Source organism: Ovis aries, chromosome 3 (genome assembly GCF_016772045.2).
Source record: "Ovis aries strain OAR_USU_Benz2616 breed Rambouillet chromosome 3, ARS-UI_Ramb_v3.0, whole genome shotgun sequence".
Taxonomy (NCBI): Eukaryota; Metazoa; Chordata; class Mammalia; order Artiodactyla; family Bovidae; genus Ovis; species Ovis aries.
This window is the reverse complement of record NC_056056.1, coordinates 35,092,551-35,114,880: the sequence shown is the minus strand read 5'-3', so window position 1 is coordinate 35,114,880 and position 22,330 is coordinate 35,092,551. Positions and strand designations below refer to the sequence as shown.

General features: G+C 39.2%; 1 protein-coding gene and 1 pseudogene across 6 annotated transcripts in view; both read right to left on the bottom strand.

Moving 5' to 3' along the window:
* The window catches only part of BABAM2 (BRISC and BRCA1 A complex member 2), a 416,111-nt gene that overhangs the window by 177,717 nt on the left and 216,064 nt on the right, over positions 1–22,330 (bottom strand). For all 6 annotated transcript variants that reach the window (XM_060411985.1, XM_042245926.2, XM_042245927.1 and 3 more), the window contains one exon: positions 15,050–15,159. In XM_060411985.1, the coding sequence (XP_060267968.1) occupies positions 15,050–15,159 (110 nt within the window). The remainder of the gene's footprint in view (positions 1–15,049; positions 15,160–22,330) is intronic.
* LOC132659387 (BCL2/adenovirus E1B 19 kDa protein-interacting protein 3-like) overlaps positions 17,935–22,330 on the bottom strand; it is a 30,820-nt pseudogene continuing 26,424 nt past the window's right edge.

Sequence of the window (22,330 nt, the reverse complement as noted above, 5' to 3'; positions counted from 1 at the left end):
CAAGCCAAAATCAGTATGGATTCACTAGAGCGCTCAAGACTTTCCAGACCTTCTCGTTCTGACTGAAAGCCTGCTTCAGTCTGAAGATCTCAGAGGCTGAGCGGTATTCAGATTTAATACTCAACAGGTCTAGCCTGTCAGCAGTCTGAGGTGGCCCACTGATGGTCATGGTTGTCATTGTTACCATGATATTCTCATGTCTATTCCTGTATTCCCCCTACCAGCCTATCCTAAATGAATTCAGGGGACTGATAATACCTATGGTCCTGGTGGGAAGTATCTGGGGTAGATTTTCAAACACTGGGATCTCCAAGTATTTCAAGAGGAGGAGGAAGATGATGATGTTGATTGAGATGACAGTCATAATAACACAGCAACTTATTAGGTATCTGGTGTTTACAATATGCCACGCACTAGTGAACTCCAGGAGTTGGTGATGGACAGGGAGGCCGGGTGTGCTGTGATTCATGGGGTCGCAAAGAGTTGGACACGACTGAGCGACTGAACTGAACTGATCTTAAAACAATTTATATACATTCTCTCATTCAATCTTAGCAAAAATTCTATGAGGATTATAGATAAAGAAACTGAGTCACAGAGATGTAATTTACACTAGGTTCACAGAACCAGAAAGTTACAGTCAGGCCATAAACTGCCATCTGTCTGATGGCCAAGCAGTGCTCTGCCTTGGTGTTTCACTAGACTTGCTCCTGATGGGAAGGGTATGTGGGCCGGAGAGAGGTGAAGTGGCTGTTGAGAGCAGAGGGGAGGAGTATGCCTTGGCTCAACTACATTTATCGAGAATTGAGAATTTGGGCAAAAGGGCTGAATCAGGCCTTGGACCCAGTTAGTCTTCAAGCTATGTTAGCCTTTGGAACTAAGAGATGGGGGATCCTTCCAAAAAAGTCTATAAAAATCAGCCCAGAAAGATATACATGCAAAACTGCTCTGATCAATAAAAGTGTGTAAGGAAACTGAAGACTGACTAGGAAATATCTGTCTGTACTGAGTATGGAGTGGAAAGTAGGAAAAAGATCAAAGCTACAAATGAAGAAACACACTTTAACTAAGGTACCAAGTAAAAAGCTATGGACTTTCTTCCTAAGATTATGGGAGGATAGGAGGCAGACAGAAAGTGAACTGAAGAGACCCCTTCTGAATTTCAGCTTCATCATCTGTAAGATGGGGGCAACAGTAGTAACCAACTTCATAGGGTTGCTGTGAGGACTGAGTGAGTTAATGCGTACAGCATGCTAAAAACATGTGACCCAAGTATTCATTAAGTATCAGCTACCATTAGTATCCAGTACACATATACACACCCACATACACACACACTCCCTTGTAGAGAACATATACTATGATTTTGATTTTTAGCTTTTCTTAAGCATAAAAAATGTACAATTCTGCTCATCTTTCTGATATTTGCTCTTGTTTTTTTAACTGAGAAAACTTTTCATGTGAGTAAACAGAAATTTACCTGGTCCTTTACTGCTTCATTCTATGCCAAAAGTTCTCGTCATTTTCCTACTGACAACCATTTCAGTTGTTTCTACCATCTGGACCTTTAATGTTAAATTCTCTCCTGACCAAGAAAAAACAGGGCTCCAAAGTTTATCTGTGTCCTTAAGAAAGTATGTGCAAAAAGTAAATGAAGAGTCACTAATAGACGAGAAATAACAGAAACCAATCACTAAAACAAATGATACCTACAAACAAATATTTTGAAGGGTTTTTTAATTGTATGAACAGAAGAATCTAAAATTTAAAAATAATAATACCCTCTATAGTCTTTTTTCCCCAAGGAACCACATATATTGAATGTTTTTCCCAAGGAACCACATATACTCAATACATATAGAGTATAATGACTAAATCTTCAAAAGCTTTCAGTGTAATTTTCTTTAGCACACATATTATACTGGTCATGCCAAACTCTGACAAAACTGAAGTTTGCACAAAAGCACAAGATCAGAGGAGGAAATGGAAACATGGAAACGTTATCGCCATTTGGTCACAAACTTTTCTCAGAGAAACACAGCTATAAAAACGTGTTTCAGGATGAAAACTTGGCACAAAATAACCCACTCTTACATCATCCTTTTCAAAGATTGGGGTGGAGTAGGGATGGGAGGGATTAAAAAGCGGGAGGGCACAGCTCTTTACATGTAAGAGAAAAAAAGATTGTTGGTAAAATAGATTTTCCACTGATGTATAAATTCTTCAAATTAATGGCTTGGTTTTAGCTGAAATTTGGCAAGGTAGCAGATTTCAGTCTTTTTCAGGTATGACCTCTATTTTGTTGAAACTGTCTATAAAAGATAATGTTCACAGACAGGATGTCCATTCCCTGTTATGGTCCTAGTTACAATATTATGTTAACTCATCATTTGTTTTGTTTTAAACTAAAGGCTTCTCCATTCATTAAAGTCATTAGTGCTGCTAGTAAAAGACAGCATGTCTGAATTTTAACCAGTGCAGAAAAAGTCCAATATAATTATTAGCCCTATATTATAAGACTCAAAATCAGACATACCAGGATCAAATTACATGGTCTTTAATAAAAGGTCACACAGGAAAATCTGACAACATTGGTGTTCAACCTTTCCTCAAACAACAGTATAGGGATTCCACTTTATACATTAATTTTATACATTAAGAGCTTTAGTCATTACCTACTCCTACCAAACACTTGTAATCAAGAACCATGCCATTACCTTTTGGTATTAAGTAATTACCCTTTGAAATCATGTTGTGGACATAAATCATATACATTTTTATGAAGAAGATGAGGTAGAATGACTTTATTTTTAAAACCCAACTGACTTATCACCCTATGCACATCCACACTCTGCTCTGAAAACTAAGTAAAAGCTATTATATTCATATTAATGTCATAGACCAATCTGGCTTCCCTGATGACTCAATGATAAGGATCTGCCTGCCAATGCAAGAGATGCAGGTTCGATCCCCCGACTGCAGTATTCTTGCCTGGGAAATCCTATGGACAGAGGAGGAGCCTAGAGGGCTGCATTCCCTGGGGTCACAAAGAATCAGCCACAATTTAGTGACTAAACAACAACAGACCAATTCACGGATCCTTGTGGAGATGGAAACATACTGAGAAAAATGAGAACCACTGGAACATCTAAGAGCAGGAAGCCCTGGGAAAGAAGTGCTGTGAACCCATGAGTTTCCTGGAAATCAAGGCCCAAATATCAAAGGAAAGTCCCAAGTGTCAGGATCCTGGATCCTTGCTCCTGGAGCTCCTCTCTCTCCACTGTAAGCTAAACTCAGAAACCTAGGTGCTTGTGTTGGGCAAAGAGGAATGCAAGTGGCAGGGTCTTCATGAATCTGTCCTTCCACTATGAGCCAAAACAATGAGGTTAACAACTGCTTCCTAACATAGTGATTATGTTAGCTATTTTGAGAACAAGAAGGAAGTTAAAATGTATTCTTACTGAAGCAAATATTGATAAGTATGAACATCATCATTGCTAGAAAAATGGTCATTCATTATATACCCCTTGTAGCAAACTTTTTCTATCTTTTGGCTTCAAGATACTATGCGACCTTAGACTTACAGGTTTACTAATTTACTGAACACTAAGCATCTGAATTCCAATTAAATGCTATGTAAATGCTGTGTGTGATATCACATATATAAAAATATGCATATGTATGTATATATATACAAATGTATGTATACATATACATACTAAAAGATGCTCACTCCTTGGAAGAAAAGCTATGACAAACCTAGATAGCATATTGAAAAGCAGAGACATTACTTTACTGACAAGGTCCATCTAGTCAAAGCTATGGTTCTTCCAGTAGTCATGTATGGATGTGAGAGCTGGACCATAAAGAAGGGTGAGTGCTGAAAAATTGATGCTTTTGAACTGTGGTGTTGGAGAAGACTCTTGAGAGTCCTTTGGACAGCAAGGAGATCAAACCAGTCAATCTGAAAGGAAATCCACCCTGAATATTCATTCAAAGGGCTGATGCTGAAGCTTAAGTTCCAATACTTTGGCCACCTGATGCAAAGAACTGACTCACTGGAAAAGACCCTGATGCTGAGAAAGATTGAAGGCAGGAGGAGAAGGGGACAACAGAGGATGAGATGGTTGGATGGCATCACGTACTCAATGGACATGAGTCTGAGCAAGCTCTGGGACTTGGTGAAGGACAGGGAAGCCTGGCGTGCTGCAGTCCATGGGGTCGCAAAGAGTCGGACATGACTGAGCAACTAAACTGAACTGATACATATATGCATACACATACCTATATACATATATTATCCACAAATATATAGCACATACAAGTGTGTGTGTGTGTATATATATCCATTTCTAATTTATATAACCTATTTAGGTTATACAACCTAAATATAACCTGAAGTGAAGTGAAGTTGCTCAGTCGTGCCTGACTCTTTGCGACCCCATAGACTGTAGCGTACCAGGCTCCTCTGTCCATGGGATTTTCCAGGCAACAGTACTGGAGTGGATTGCCATTTCCTTCTCCAGGGGATCTTCCCAACCCAGGGCTTGAACCCAGGTCTCCCACACTGTAGACAGACGCTTTACCGTCTGAGCCACCAGGGAAGTCCAGAGAAGAATATATAACCTATTTCCAATATATAACCTATTATGATTAATAAAATGTAAGTTCACTGAAAAGGTATTTAATACATCACTAATAACATGAAATGCTAAAAAGTACTACTATTTTCTACACAAGTCTGTGAAATGTTTTTTAAGTTTATTTTTTACCCACAGTAAAATTCACTCTTTGTGACACAGTTCTTTGAGCTTTGATAAATGCATAGAGTTGTATATCTACTACCACCATCATGATACAGAACAATTCCAAAATACTAAAATTTTCTTGTGTTGATTTTTTGTAGTCAACCTTGTATAAAAGGTTTCAACATTAAAAACAGGTCCTCACACTTGAAAAGAATGAGGATGAGTGCCTCATAGCACCAATGATCAACTTTTTTATACCTTCATGCCACCTTTTTTACACACGGATTTCTATTGTACTTCCACTCAGTTCTTGACCAAAAGGACTGAAGGGTAAAGTAGCTGAAACAATGCGATAAGAAGAAACAGTCTTGGAGGAGTTCAGATTTCAAGACAGTATGAAGGAAAAAATGCCGGAGCCTGAACATAAAGTAGAATAGATAATTCTTTTTTTTTAAAAAGGAATATGCCTGGGAGATACAGGGAAAAGTAACGAGTTGGATAAAACTGGTGAGTGACCGCTTATGAGAAAAGAGAATGAACAAACAATGGTGGGAGGAAGGTCAAAAATAGGATGCCTAGGTTTCATGGCTAAGGTCAGTACAAGGATAGTTAAATCATTACTGAAAATAAGAACATAGAAAGAAAGCAGATTTTGAGGAAGAGTAAATGGGTAATGTTAGATGATGATTTACACTCTAGATATTAAATTCAAAGCTTCAGTGATTGTTCCAGCATGAGATACTATAGAAGGCAATTAACAATGCAGAAATGAAACCAAGAACAATGATCCTTAAACAAAGTTTATGAACTGATTTTAGGGGCAGGTGTGGTATTCTCAAAACTGCATTTGAACTTTTTGCACCTGTATATTTCCCTGGATAAAGTCCACGGCTCTCCAAGATTTTCAAAGAGGTCTGTGTCAGTCTGCTATTCCTTTACACATGATGTGTCTATTTCAGATACTTTACATCTTTGCTATTCAGATGATGTGTATAGATGTCAATTTCTTTTTATTTAGGCTATTGAGAATCCTTGTATTTCCTTTATTTGGTGTCTTCCATCAGTTCTGGAACATTCTAGACCATTTTCTCTTCTGCTTTGTAATTTCTCTACTCCTGCCTATAATACAGCTTAATGTTTTCAAGAACTATCCACTCTTCATCTCAGACCTTCCATTGAGGAATATTTTCCTACTTGTGAAATATAAATGAACACTGGCTATATGTAATGATCAGTGCTCAGAGCTTCACTGTTGAGATAAATACATTTAAATTGAAAATCATAAACTTCTCATTTTCATTACAGAAAAAACTCGGCACAAAATCTTTGAGCTATTTAATGGAAAGGTGCTTGGCCTCAGCTCTTAAGTGGGGACACATTATATCCTATAGTTTAAAGATATCAAGCTAAGTTGTAAGAATATAAGCTAATCATTACGCTATAGAGAAGAGAAAAGCATTTAAAAGAAACAAGGCAGAGAACTGCCCAAAGACACAAAACAAATCTAAGAGCTTAAAGGTCAAACAAGTTTAAGAACCATGTACCAGTGAGATTTAAGCTATCACAGATTTATATACATCTTCTTTCTGAAAGTCTACTGTTTGCCTGAAAAGAAAGCTAGATTAAAAACATTAATCTATCACTAACTTGGGTGGCTGGGGAGGTGGGAGTTCTGCACCAGAATGTTTCCAAAAATATGGTATTTGGGGACTGATTGATTTTTCTCCCAGAACTAAATTCTGTTCTGGTTCTTTTTCGTAATGTTTCAAAGTGCAGGCTGAGCTCTTGATCTTTTGGGAGGCACGGGCAAGACAAAAGGCCAAACTTGCTAATGAAAACTTGCTGAACTTACTCTTCAGAATTCCATTCTAAGTCACGAAGAACCCTTCTGGCCCTGCTCCCAGACTAGTAAAACGAACATCTCAAGTCCCCAGAGGCGAAGATAGCTTGCTCCACTAAAACCAAATATGCATCTCCTGACAGCTGGTTGTCTTAGCATACTCAGGACTATATATTAATCAAAGGCAAAAAAAAAAAAAAATCTCCAGCAGCACAATATTACACGATTATCTCTGTGACTCAAGTAAACATAAGTAAAGCTAAATTAAACCATGTTTACTATGACGTTCTATTACTTAAATCCTGACACAAAATCACCCCAAGAGATTTGGGGTCCATTTCTTGAGACAACTGATGCAGTTTTAAAAGTTCAAGGGCAAGACTTCTTTTAAATCTATTTGTGTTTAATCGCACGCCTCTTCAATTATTCTAAAAAATCTTTTTAGCATCTAAAATGAAAATTTCCCATCCTGTTAAGATGTTGCATTCAGTATCAAATTTAAATAAAATTCACAAAATACTGGATTAGCTCACTGCTTTTAACTTATTTTATCTGGTTTATCTGAATTTAATATCTACAATCTCATTGACTCTCACCCCTAATTCTAAGTATTAATATTCGGTTCTTTTCATCCCCTTTTTCTCTAGTCCCTTTGGTCAAATTTCAGTTTATCCCAGCCTTTGTGGATTACAGGCCAGCCAAATATTCACAGTGATTATGTTTGTGGCTAGGCACACCAAGGGGAAAAGACAGGGAAAGGGAGGCTGGAGAGGCCACAGAAGGAGGAGTTGACAGGTCATATGCAATCACATGGGCTTCTTCGTAGCTCAGATGGTAAAGACTCTGCCTGCAGTGCAGAAGACCTGGGTTCAATCCCTGGGTTGGGAAGATCCCCTGGAGAAGGAAATGACAACCCACTCCAGTATCCTTGCCTGGAAAATCCCATGGATAGAGGAGCCTGGTGGGCTGCAGTCCATGGGGTCGCAGAGTCGGGCACAACTGGGCAACTAACACTTCATACTTTATATATTATATGAGATCACAAGCATATGCACCACTTCCAGGATTCAGCTGATAAGCCCCTCTACAAGATAAATTCCACCTCTCCAAACAAAGCCAGGGTCCACAAGGGGAACAAGCCTGCTGGCTGGTCACAAAGCACAGCAACAAGAAATAATGATGGAAACCACTTGCATTCGCAGGCACGGATATAAGGAGTTCAGAGCTTTCTGCCCCACCAAGGTGTCTAATCAGTGGGGGTTGTGGTTGACCTCACGTCGGGACCAAGGGCAGGGCCAGCTTGGCAGGAGGTGGGCTGAGGCTCGCCAGGCCTCAACTGCTGGGAGAAGAAGCCCACCCATGAGGAGTTTATAGTCCAGGGAAACAATATGACAACAGAGGACAACCAGGGGAGAGTACAGTCATGCTGTGGACACAGACGGCGGTGGTCACGATCGCGCCACAAAGGAGGTGGTGAGGGAGAAGGCCTAAGAGGACAGACCCCACAGGAGAGGGAAAGAAATTTAATGTTCAAGTATAAGAAGGAGTAAGGTATGACAGTGAAAAAAATAAAAACTGTGTCCACAGGAAATCACACACCAAAAACCAGTTTGGCTGAACAACAGGAAATATAGAGGCCAGATCAGGGTAGAAAGACCAGATGGGATTAAAAGAGAGAATACTGTGGATGATGAGAGGGATGTGCTTGATTTAGTTGGTAACAGGGAGGCACTGGTGGTGTGGATGGAGCAAGGAAAGGACATGAAATGACTAGAACTTACTTTAAGAAGACAGGAGAGTTCTGTGCTAAATAAACTGAAATAGCAGGGAAAGTTAAAAGGCTATCAGGAGACATGGCAATTGAAGAACTAAAATGACAGGAAGAATGACAAAAATAAAGACATTGTGGAGAGAGGGTTTCTAGTATCAAACAATGGGCTGACTATTGATCTTGAGATACAGCAGTGGGCACTGAAGACCACGAGAGCACTGTGAACAGAAAGAAGGTTGCAAAGCAGAAACATCCACTCGAGGAATGGTGAGTTTCATTTCAGACACTCTGAATTTGAGGTGTCAGCTGAACGCACAGACACAAAATCTATCAAATGGCTAGAAAAACAGGCCTGTAGACAGGGAGAAAAGCTGGGATTCGAAATGGGGATTTGGGGGTCGTCCACAAAGAGGTGAGGCCATGAAAGAGCCCTAGGGTGGAATCACGGGAAACATAATCTAGCATAATTTAATGTGTTGGGAAAGGAAGTAAAGACAGTGAAGGATACCAGGAAGGATCTAAGAGATCCAGCTTTTAGAGGGGAAAAGATGTATCATGAAACTCATGCTAGACTATTCACAGTAGCCGAGACCTGGAAGCAACCTAAATGTCCATCTACTGATGACTGGGTAAAGAAGTTGCGGCACATATATGCGATGGAATACTACTCAGCTATGGAAAGAATGAAACCACGCCATCTGCAGCAACACGGCTGCAACTGGAGATTACCACACTACGGAAGTTAGAAAGAGAAAACAAACACCACTCTGAGATGTGGAATCTACACTATGACACAAATGAAACTATCTATGAAACAGAAACAGATTCATGGACACGGAGAACAGCCTTGTGGTCGCCAAAGGGGAGGATGCTGCAGGGGGATGGAGTGGGAAGCTGGGGTGAGCAGATAGAAGCTACTGTATACAGAATGGATGAAAAAGCCAAGGTCCTACTGTATAGCACAGGGAACTATATTTAATACCCTATGGTAAAACACAATAGAATACAAAAAGGAACGTGTGTGTGTGTGTGTATAACTGTGTCTCTTTGCTGTATAGCAGAAATTAACACAACATTGTAAATCAACTATATGTCAATTTTTAAAAATGCAAGCCAGGAATATTACCATGAAGATTAGATGGGATGGTAAATTGGAAAGCAACTTGAACATTTCAAAACACTAAACAAATATATTTTTATTGCTACAGTATTACCATATCTAATCTCTAGAAAAGCCACGTCACACTGGCAGAGCCATACTTTCCAAAGTTTTCCAAAGTCCTCTCCTCAACAAGTTGATTGGAACTATGATCTCCTTCTCTTTCCCTGAAGTCTTTCAGTAATTAATATCTTTTCTTGGGTGTTTATATAACTTGAGAAGCACTAACAGAACATCAACCATGAGTCAAACACTACTGTAGGCACTTCCATATCCCCTTGGAGTGGATGAAACTGAAGCTTAAGATGTATCTCCCTTTACAGAAGATGAAATGAGGCTCAAAAAGGTTAAAGTATCTTGAGCAAGACTGCCAGTTAGCAAGTAGAAGAACAGAGGGCTTCTCATGCCAAGTCTTATTGTGCTATTTCTACACACAAGTTGGAACTTGCCATATTTGTTCTGATCTCCCTTACTGATTATATGCAAACTAAGGACATAAGCCATATCTCATTTTTCTTGATATTCTCTGAAGCATCTAGTAAAGGACCTTATACTGGGTCACTTTTCAATGTGTTTTTGTTGCTTGAAAGAATGAATGCATCAATATTCGCAGGCACACAGGCCTCACTAATGGTGAATGTCTGTGGGCTGGTAAGCCTTGAGTATTTATTTCCAAGGCGGGACTGTAATTCAACAACACAAAGTTCTAAAAACAAATTCTGTACTTGTGAAAGATGCCACCTGGTCCGCCTCAGGGGCTGAAGTCCTCTTTTTATGCACAGAGTGGGAACAGCACAGGGAGTGACGAGCTGGTTTTCTTCAAACCACTCCCACTAACCGGCTGCAGCCAAGGACAGGCCCACACCTTTTGGGGAAGAGAACTGTGCAGCCTCTGCTGCCATTTGACCTCTGGTGTCACCGCTGGAACTGCCATTGTCTGGGGTGGAGGTGAAGGCAAGGAAGGATTCGTGCCAGCTCTGATGACGTAACCCTACGATTCCAGCTTTCCTGCCAGGAAAAAAAAGGCAACTGGTTTGGAATCTAGTTTTTCACCCCCCCTCTCCTGTTATTCAACCAAAATCTACTTTATATAACTGACCATTAGCTTTTCTTGCATACCTTACCACTTTTTTTTTTTTTAATGAACATTACTTAGTGTCTAATTCAACTGATCGGCTTGGGTTCCTTTGAAAACAGATGTATGGACCCTGAAACATGTGCATTTTATAAAAGTCCCTTGTTGGAGAAGAACACAAAGTTCTCAGAACCTTTTACTCTGCAAGCCATACACATAACACAGCGAGAGACCAGAAAAGAACAAGCATCTAAACACTATACAGGCGTTCAGTCAGTCATGTGTCCCGGCACTGCCAGAAACATCAGACAACAGATTTCTGAAGTGAGACCGCATTGCAGAGCTTCATAAATTATAATACACTTGGGAGTTTTCTACCCAGTGTCTCTGACAGATGTTCTCTTTTGTGGGAGCCTCTAATTTGGGGGCATTTGGTATCCATATCCCTAGAAATCTTTAGGGTAAAATAAATGTATTCCTCTTCCTATATGTGATGACAAGACCCCAGAATAGCCTTTTCCTTTTTTGAGACTAGTTAATGTGAGCACAGTGTCCTTGCCTACTGCATGGACTAGCTGGGGCAGAGACATTACATCAGCCAGACTAAAACAGGTTATTTCCCAGGCTCAAGATAGCTTTCCATGCCATGAAAAGTCTTTTATCAATTTTTACCTACTGTGGATCAGGCTGTCGAACTCCAGGGCTCCTGCCTGTCAAATACAGTGCATGGGACTTGGGACTTCCTCGAAAGAGCCACAGCAGAAGCCAAAAAGTGTGCAAGCCTGAGCTAGGGCAAGCGTCTGGCATCGGCTTCGGGCGGGTTCACGTAGGATGCTTTTCCCATGACTCCTGTAAGAACTCTCCAAGTCTGACTCTATAATCAGTGCCTCAACAGTTAAAAGTTGACGGGATTGTATGAAACACAGAAACGAGAGCTGAACACAATATCAAAGATAGTGGCAACTTCTCTTCTCTCAGTTCCTAAAATCTATCCTATGACCTTGACCTTAGTGAAATGACATTACTTCTTTTCTATGCTCTGAACTCTATAAGAGTCAGGCTAAGATACGAACAACTTTAACAACTATGTAAGCCCTTAGAAGATCATACCACAATTTGACCACTTTCCATTTTAACTTTCTCTAAAAGCTGATTTTTACAACTTTTACTCAAGGCTATAAGAACGTTTAATCAGTTTCTTTGGTATTACACATGCACTTCTATTAAGGGAAGTGAAGTGAAGTGAAGTCGCTCAGTCGTGTCCGACTCTTTGCGACCCCATGAACTGTAGCCTACCAGGGTCCTCTGTCCATGGGATTTTCCAGGCAACAGTCCTGGAGTGGATTGCCATTTCCTTCTCCAGGGGATCTTCCCAACCCAGGGATCGAACCCAGGTCTCCCGCATTTGTATCAAACAGTAAAAACGTACAACCTCTCAATGGTGCATTTTCACATCTTCTTGAGAAAATTACTTACTGCCCTAGAACACTGTCAATTATTTACTATTATTTGATATTATTTACCCTGCACTCCATTTGTAAAAGCATTAAAAGAATGAAAAGACTTGCTCCTTGCCCGTGAGTTGCTTGCGATATAGATAAAAAGATGGGGGGGAAAAAAAGCACAACACCAACTAAATCTATGGTATGCAGATTATAAGAGTGATATAAGTTTAGTGTTGTAAGAACTCAGAGGAAGGCTAGATTAATTTTTCCCAGGGAAAATGGGTGGTAGACAGCATTTGAAAAAAGTCTTAGAAAATGTATAATATTTCAACACAAAGACAGCATCAGAGAAGGGCATTTTACATGGACATAACAGTTTTAGTAAAGGCACAGAGGCAAGAGAGTACACGTGAATGCAGAAAACTTCAACTGAAGGAGTCCAGCTGAAGGACAGGAAAACAGAATACATGGGGAGAAATGACAGGAAACTGATCTGGAAAAGTAAGCTGTGGCCAGTTCTTAACATAAAAGGGGTTGGGGGTGTAGAAAGCTAGATTTTAGAAATAGGAAATCACTTTTAAAATATACCCTTTACTAATAATTTTTCCTACCATATCTTTGATTTTAGAGTGAGAAATATTTTATTAGCAAAGTTTACCTGCAAATTAGGAGCAGTCACTTCAAAGAAAAATAATGTAAATGCTGGCAAATTCTTGGCTGCAGCTGAACTGATAATATTCTTATTACCTATATCCTGTGATTGTTTTACAACTCTCTTTTCTCATCATCAAAATACCTTCTTAGTTTAATGCATCCTGTATGTACTGAGTGGCTACTCTGGAAGTAGTATTTGCTCACATGGTTACTCATCCTCTCCTTTTCTGCCCCAATCTGTCCTACTAACCACTCACTCAGTCACTCATTCTTCTCCTGTAAACTATATCAATAATAATAACATTACTAGCTCCAACTTGCTATAGTGACAGGCACTGCAATTAATGCTTAATGAACAGTATTTAATATAATCCTCAAAAAAAAAAAACTATGAAAAAGGTACGATTACCTCTATTTTACAGATGAGGCAATAAATTCAGAGATGTTAACTATTTTGCCAGTTGGTAAGTGACAGAATCCAGGTTTAAATCACATATGCTTGACTTCAGAACCCTTGCTGTTACCACTTCACTGTATTATCTCCAATACCCTTTGGCCTCTTACTGCTATGGTTCAGTATTTTCAATTAAAAATTAAAAGATTCATTGAGTGACTGCTACTTTAAGATCTTGTTCAGGTATTGTCAGAGGTATATAAATAGATGAGAGAATGCCTGTGGATTATTAATGCTCATAATCTTCCATATTTGAGTATAAAGAGCCATGTCTTTTATCAGTGTGTAAGATGGTATGTCCATGATTCATGAATTAAGAGCAACTAAGGAGAGGGGGGGTGAATGTGGATGGTGACCACATCTCAGACAGAAATCAGCCAACCCTGACTAGATGACTTACAGAGAATTTTAATAATACATTTCAAGCAGAGTCTGTAAAAACTCTCTCTGCTGATGAAAAATCTGTCCTGTCAGAAGTTCCCAACCAAATCTGCTTACAATCCATTTTCAATGAACCTCAACTTCCTTTGAAGTAGAATAAGCTACTAAAGCATTTTAGCCAACAATAAGCACATTGTGAGGTTAGTGCTTATAAGATTCGTTACTGATGAACAAAGTTACTGAGTTAAAACACAAATGTAATATCAAACTACTGGAACCACATAGTCTGAATGTTGTGTAAAGTGATACAGAACTATTCCAATGCAAAAAAAATGTCATCTTTTTAAGCTATCTGCTTCTAATATTCCCTTCACTAACTTCTGAATAAGTTAATACTGTCAGGATACTGGTTACATTTTTACAAACAATGAGAAGAGTTATGAATACACAAGACACTGAGTAGGATGCTGTTCAGCAGTCCTCTTTAAGGTAACCACATATGTTGCTGTTTAGTCGCTAAGTCATGTCTTGACTCTTGTGATACCATGGACTATAGTATGCCAGGCTCCTCTGTCCTTGGGATTCTCCAAGCAAGAATACTGGAGTGGGTTGCCATTCCCTTCTTCAGGGGAGCTTCCTGACCCAGGGATTGAACCCGGGTCTCCTGCATTGCAGACAGATGCTTTACCAACTGAGCCACCAGGGAAGCCCTAGGGGACATCAGTTCAGTTCAGTTGCTCAGTCGTTTGCAAACCCATGGACTGCCAGGGGACATAGGGCTAACCTATCAGTCTGGCAAGCAGGGCACCATCCTCAGAGTTGCTATCTGGAGGGGAGGCAAACGGGTTAACCCGCATGCATTAACTATTAGGGTGCACTCTGCAAGGGATGCAGGGGAGTGCTTCAGGAGCTCATATGAGCGGCACCAGCCCCAGAGTTGGGATTCCCAGTCCCCAGCAGCCTCCTTCCTGCTGTCTGGAATGCTCTCCCCTGGCTGAAAGATCCGCCCCCACCATGTCTGCATGGTTCCCTCTCTCCACTAGTCAGTGCATGCATGCCAAGTCACTTCAGTTGTATCTGTTTCTGCAACTCTGTCAACTGTAGCCCACGAGGCTCCTCTGTCCACAGGATTCTCCAGGCAAGAATAGTGGAGTGGGTTGTCATTCCCTTCTCCAGGGGATCTTCCCAACCCTACTTGGCAGCCGGATTCTTTACCACTGAGCCGTCAGGGGAAGCCCAACCACACATAGCCAGGGACATTCGTAAGGAGTCACAGTTTTGGACCCAGGCATAGTATTCACATCACAAACTGCAGAGCTAAGTCTTATCCAAAGATCACTATGGCAAATACTGTCTGTATTTAATCTGGAATCTAAACGCTGAATACAATTCATTTTAAGAAAACAAAAGTCAATAAAGAGAAACCATTTTAAGAATTTAAGACTGGCAAAAGAAGTAGCAATCACATCTCATTAACAAGAAGAATCTTCAGGCTACATAAAATTATGACACCAATACTTACTGTTCAATTCGCGGTGACAAGTACAGCTTAGGGTACACCTGAGTAGCTTCAGTGTCCTCAAAACTGACAGAAAGGAGAGCTACATCTTCTCCTGGGTCTTCATTCACATCCTTAAACAGTTAATGAAAAACACAATGCCATTAGTACTTATTCTCATAACATTTTTCTGGTGACCAGCTTACTGTTTGCCAGCAATAAGGCCAGAAGTGTGGGTCACCTGGATTCAAGTTTCGAGACTCCATACATGCTTTGCCACATATCTAGTCACTCTTTAATAGTGACAGCTTTCAAACATTCTGATCAAACTCCACCATAGTAATAGAAAGATCCCCACCAATCTTTTAGTTGTTCCCACATTCCAAGAAGGGAAAAGTGAATCTGGTGTTAATAAAGGATTAGACAAAAACGTAGTTAAGTTACAGTAAACATTCTGCTAGCAAGATATACAATGTCTTATAATTTATATAATACCTACAAATGGCTTAAAATTTACTTTTCCTAGGAAGAAGATGCATTATAAACATGATTTATATCACCAGACAACAACAAAATCTTAAGATACCCTAGGAATTTTATTATATCTATCTTGATAATGTACTGTAAGTTATTTAAATAGTAAACATTGCCAAGAAACATATTACTATGTAGTGTGCCACTGTACATGCAAATGGCAGGGTGTTACATACATATCTGCTTAAGCAAAATGATCACGGATGATTCATATGTGAACCACAAGACATATGTATTTTAAAAGTCTAGTTATAAGAATATTATAAGACAAAAACAAAGAAACGTTGAGAGGTTGAACTGATAATGATAAAGCTAAACTTACTGTAATTTATAATTAAAAAACAAGAATAGCAACAATCGAATGTCATAATCAACTCAAGCCAACACTGATGATATACTAAATTGTCCTGAATTAAAACTGTGGGACTTACCACTATGCGAATGTACTTTACAATCACTGCCAAGCACTGAGTATTTGGCAGACTTCTGAAGCAAATACTGAATTAGAATAAATTCTCATAGCATGGCGATTTCAATTTGAGAATAGAAAATTTTAATAACCCTCAACAATTTATTTCTGGTTGGTAAGTGGCTACAGAGGCTTCCCTGTTGGCTCAGGCAGTAAAGAATCCGCCTGCAATGTGGGAGACCTGGGTTCAATCAGGAAGATCCCCTGAAGAAGGGAAAGGCAACAGACTCCAGTATTCTTGCCTGGAGAATCCCATGGATGGAGAATGGTGGACTACAGTCCATTGGGTCACAAAAAGTCAGACACAACTGAGCGACTCTCTCTCTCTCTCTCTCTCTCTCTCACACACACACACACACACACACACACACACACACACACACACACAAATGGCTCCAAGTCAAATACAAGTTTTTAAGAAACTTAATTGAATTGCACATTTTTCACACTAAGGCACTGCTAAGAGCCAACCCACATTTCTAAATCAGATCACAAGTTCTCAGCAGACATCCTAGGAGGGTCCCAACCCAGACTTTAAGAACCACTGCCTGTGATACTTGGGAATCTCAGACATGATGTCTTTCCTTTGGTCTAAAAGAGGCCTCAGCCCAGCTTCTCCTGCATCTTCGGAAGCTGGTCCTCACATTCACCTGCTTACCTCTAGCATCTCTGATCTCCTTTCTCTGCCTTCTACTGTGTCTACAGGATGCACAACTGTGGCAAGTATACATAGGGACAAGGACTGAAAGTCTCTCCCATCTTAAAATATAAAAATTCTTAAAAGAAATAAAAGAAATCATGCAAGTCTCTGCTTAGTTCCCTGTGTTCTCTTTGACATCTCTCCTCCTCCACTGCATAGACTGCTGCTGAAAGACTGATCCACACTCCCTGTCTCACTCCCTCCCCTCTTCTTAACCTCCCCTTAGCCCACTCTAGTAGCCTTCTGACCCTCCTTCCTACCAGGACAGCCACTAAGGACAACAAATGCCTCTTGGTCCCCATCTTACTTGATCTCTAAACAGTATTTGACATGGAATCCTCTCTCCTCTGAAAATATTCCTTCTTGCTTCTAAGAAACTGTATGTTCCTGGTCTTCTCTTGTCTCTTTGGCCACTTCCCCCTTTCTTTTCTTTCTCTATTTTTTATCTTCACAATTGTTTTTTTCATTTTACATTACAAAATTCAGGCTTGTTGTAACAAGTCAAACGATACAGAAATTTTGTCGTTGTTGTTGTTTTAAAAAGATATTTCCATCCTTGCTTTTCAAGGTAACCAACAGTAACCGTGTATGTGGCCTTAAACAGCTTTTTCTCTGATCATAAAAACATACACACACTTGCATATAAATAACTCTTTAACTGTGTGTTCTGTTTTCCCTAATAAGAGTCCTATTATACACAGGACTCTACCACTGGCTTTCTAAATAGTCACATAATATTTCACGTCATGGATTTATTTTGTATTTAACCATTCCCCTAGCAACAGACATTCATGTTGCCTGTAGTTCTTAGCCACTTGATATTGCTGCAATAAGTATCTTTGGATAAATACCCTTTAGTAGTGAGACTTCTGTTTTTTAGGAGATAACTAAAACTCAGCTTGCTGGGTCAAAGGCGATAAACATTTTACATTTTAATAGATTGTTTTTCTAAAAATTCACATTTGGGCCCATGAATTTGCATCAGTATGAGAAAGAGCCTCTTTCCGTTCATCCTGAGTAACTGGATGATACTGGCTGTTTCTCTTTCATTTGACACTGGCAATCTGATAGCTGGAAAATTGTACCTCAATTTATATTCAATGAATGAAGCTGGGCCATTTTTTTTTACTTGTTTATAGATTACTTACATTTCTCCTATAAACTTTCCCATCAAATCTTTTGCCCATTTTGCTTAAGTTTTTGGACTTTTTTGTTGTTTTTGTTATTGTTTATTAGATTTACTAACCCTTATCTATTCCATGTACTATAAATATTTTCTCTTTTTGGCTTCGGACTTAGTCTGGGGGCTCTTCTGGCATCAGAAGAAAATTCAGAATTCTATAGGGTTAAATCTTGCTAATAACTCAGAGACTGTTTAACCATTTTCTTAGGTTTTCATCTAACACTGTTACAATTTTGTTTTTGCATGTAGATTTGCAATGCATGTATATCTGGACTGTATCTTTAGGGGGGATGACAGAGGAAGTGTGTACAAGGAGCAGGTAGTACAGTGCCTGGAATACAGAAACCACGCAATGTCTGCTGAATGGATAAATCAATAAACAATTTAATGTTAATTCCTAACCTTTTTCCTCCACACCCAGTGATTTTATAAAAGTTGCTGTCACCAGTGATGTCTGGAAATAAGTACTGGTTCCTGGCTCCTGTTCTCTCCCCTACCTCCCCTCCCCAATAAACCAAAGTCCCCAGAACTAGTGGTTTTAAAAGGAAAGCCAAGATTGGGAGTCTGAGTTTATCTATCACTTTTTACTCTTTTATAGATGAGAAAGGATCCAACTTCGTATGTTCCTTTCTGTAAAGTAAGGATGGAAAATTTTAAAAATACTTATAGCCTCAGCAAATAGAAACTATGTAATTATATGATTCTAAAACTCATAAAATACCTAAAATTAAGGGTGAAGCTGAGCTTGAAAAAATTCACATTCAGGAGACAAATTCATTTTATAATCTAAGTGCCAAAGTAGTTCCTTTTGGAGTTAGGGTAGTCACCTTCAGAGAGACAATAAAAAAAGAACTAACATTGAACTGACTTTCAGATACCTTTGCCCAACAACTGCGTTTCCTTGTTAAAGGTCTCTGACTACAAGTCACAGAACTCTGTTAAAATAAAAAAAAAAAACACTGAAAGAAATGGGGGCCACTAAAAATCCTTTTAATTAACAGCTTCATTCCATATGCTTATGAAGAACTTATAATTATTTCCCTTTCCTGCTTTTGAACTTTGCGTTTCACTACTATTTAAGCAAAGAACAGAAATGCTCAGAGACAGTCCTCCAAACAACCGGAATGACCCTGGTTTACATAATCAACATTTATTATCCGGCATCCTGCAAAAGGTACATGAAACATTAGTCTGAGTATGAAAATAGCTGTTTCTAGGAGTTCTTTTTATGAACTTCTTTATATATGATTTATTCCCCTTGGTGTGGCACATGAGTTTCCCCTGAGTTGGTATTTGATTTCTAATGGATACGTAAGTTTGACATTGAGAGCTTAAATAAGCCCAAAGAGTTCCAAAAATACAAATCTACACAGTGCTGCTTCCAGTTTCTGCAGCTCTAACAGGCTTGTACATGTGTTCCTTCCCATCTGGGAAATTATAAAAGAAGCTCTTGTACCATGGTTCTTAGAAGCTAACATTACAGATGATTATTGTAACCACTAATGGCAGCATTTGGAAAACAGGGGGTGGTAACAGTGTAGCAGGGGAAATTTTAAAATGTACAAGTATACATTTTCAGGGCTTCCTATCTGCGCCATTTGAAACTGCAGCAGACTAAAACGGGGTCGGGGGCAATGCCGAATCTGCTAAAGCTGAAACAAAAATACTGCCTCACACCTTTACAAAAGCATGTCAGGCACTGATATGCATATGGCGAGGCAATCATGGCTGTGATATTTTGCTGGGAATTATCAGTGGATTTGGCATGGCCCTTGGTTATAGCAGAAAGCGCTTCCTGTGGCTTGCAGTGAATAGTCACTAGATGGTGAGTTCCTTGCAGGCTGCAAGTTTTTCCTGTTCATTTTTGTATCCCCAGTGTCTGGAACATAGTAAATATATAGCAAATTGGTTGAAAAAAACTGAATTAGCTCAGGAATGACTGTAAGAGGGAGTAAATGATGGAGTTAAACAGAAAATGCTTTCTGTTACAAAGATTCTCAATATTTATCTCTTCTGTGCCTTAAGTCTATAACTAGTTCAGATTCTATCAAAGAAAACTGAAATCTGAACCATACATAAGCGAAGGATATACTGACCAATAAAAGTTAACACTCTGCTTAGGTTATAATGGTTTATTTATACACCTTTTCTCCATTGGGGCTCACTGCAATATCAAAAAGGTATGAAAGAGACAATAATTAGCCTTGGAAATGAAAGTAGACACAAGTACAATTTATCATTATGCTGTAAAACAAGCCCCTATATGTTGATCCTATACGTAGGATCAAACCATCAATTAACTAGTTGCTGATAGAAAATATTAGCTGTTTGGAAATATTAATTAGCTGTTAGAAAATATTAATGTTTGGGAACGCATGTAAGAATTAAAGATTTTAAAATTTTAAAAATAAAAAACTAAAAAAAAAAAAGAAAATATTAGCTGGACAATATATATTACAAACCACATGTCACATAGGAAGACTGTAAAAAAAAATTGCATTTCTCAATTCTAAAAGTTTTACAACAAAACTATAAGCATTACTAGTAAAACCAGTTTGTGGACATAAAGACTATAAAGAAGCTATTATCCCATCTGTCAAAAACAGAGTAAGAACTATTTTGAGTTATATTTAAAATTATATTAAATAAGACCCAGGATTAATCATGATTCCTAGGGTGACTAAAAACTACATCTGAGTAAGCACCTCATTATACAAAAGTATGAGTTTTTTAAAAGATATAAGCAAATTAAAAATCGAAAAGATGCTCAACATCACTCATTACAAAATTGAGGTTTGCTGCATGCACTGCTGCAACCTAGATGTCCATCAGCAGATGCTGTGGTACATATTCATTCATTTGAATCAGTTCCTGGAGCCGATCAGAGTGAAGTAAGCCAGACACCAATACCCACCACCAGAGCATTCCATGTATACCATCGTCAGTCTATGTCTGACGAGGATTGCTCTATGGGGGATGAGAAAAGTTGCATGGAAAACAGAACCTTCTAAAATGAGGTTTGTACCTATTTGACAGTATAGATTTTGTCATCAAGTCATTTCAGTCATATAATTCCAAGATTTTGTCAAGTTACATTTTTCAAGTAAGAGAATGAGACTCTCACGATGCTACCATTCATTTAACAAGCATGGAACAAAGTAAGTAAAATATATAGTATGTTACAAATACTATGGAGGAAAATTAAAGCTGGAGAAAAGGATAAAGAGTGAGGAGGGAACAGAAGTTCCAAGAGTGGTCAAGACAGCTTATGGAGACTCGGCAGTGGCCTCTCATTACTTGAGACAGGAGATTTACAATAATATGTCCTCTAGATTCACTGTTATATATCAGTATAAGCAGCCCCAGTTAAAATTTGAATTGGATTCTACTAGCATTAAGACATGACAACAAGGGAATTCCCCAGTGGTCCAGGGATTAAGACTCTATCTTGCAATGAAGTGGGTACAGGTTCTATCCCTGGCCAGGGAACTAAGATCCCACATGCTCCAGGGCAACTGAGTCCAAGGGTCACAACTAGAGAGTCTATGCACTTTAACTAGAGAGCTGGTGCAGAACAACGAAAGATCCTGCATGATGGAAGGAAGATACTGTCTGCCACGACTAAGATGCAATGCGGTCAAAAAAAGACAGTAAGCAAAAGAAATATTGTCACCCTGCTTATTTAACTTACATGCAGAGTACATCATGCAAAATGCTGGGCTGGATGAAACACAAGCTGGAATCAAGATTGCTGGGAAAAAAATCAATAACCTCAGATATGCTGATGACACTACCCTTATGGCAGAAAGCAAAGAGCAACTAAAAAGCCTCTTGAAGGTGAAAGAGGAGAGTGAAAAAGATGGCTTAAAACTCAACATTCAAAAAATTAAGATCATAGCATCTGGTCCCATCACTTCATGGCAAATAGATGGGGAAAGAGTGGAAACAGTGACAGACTTTATTTTCCTGGGCTCCAAAATCACCGCAGATGGTGACTATAGTCATGAAATTAAAAGACGTTTGCTCCTTGGAAGGAAAGCTATGATAAACCTAGACAGCATATTAAAAAGCAGAGACATTACCAACAAAGGTCCATATAGTTAAAACTGTGGTTTTTCCAGTAGTCATGTATGGATGTGACAGTTTGGACCATAAAGAAGACTGAGAGCTGAAGAATTGATGCTTTTGAAATGTAGTGTTGGAGAAGACTATTGAGAGTCCCTTGGACTGCAAGGAGATCAAACCAGTCAATCCTAAAGGAAATCAATCCTGAATATTCATTGGAAGGATTGATGCTGAAGCTGAAGCTCCAATACTTTGGTCACCTGATGCAAAGAGCTGACTGACTCACGGGAAAAGACCGTGATGCTGGGAAAGACTGAAGGCAGGAGGAGAAGGGGACGACAGAGGACGAGATGG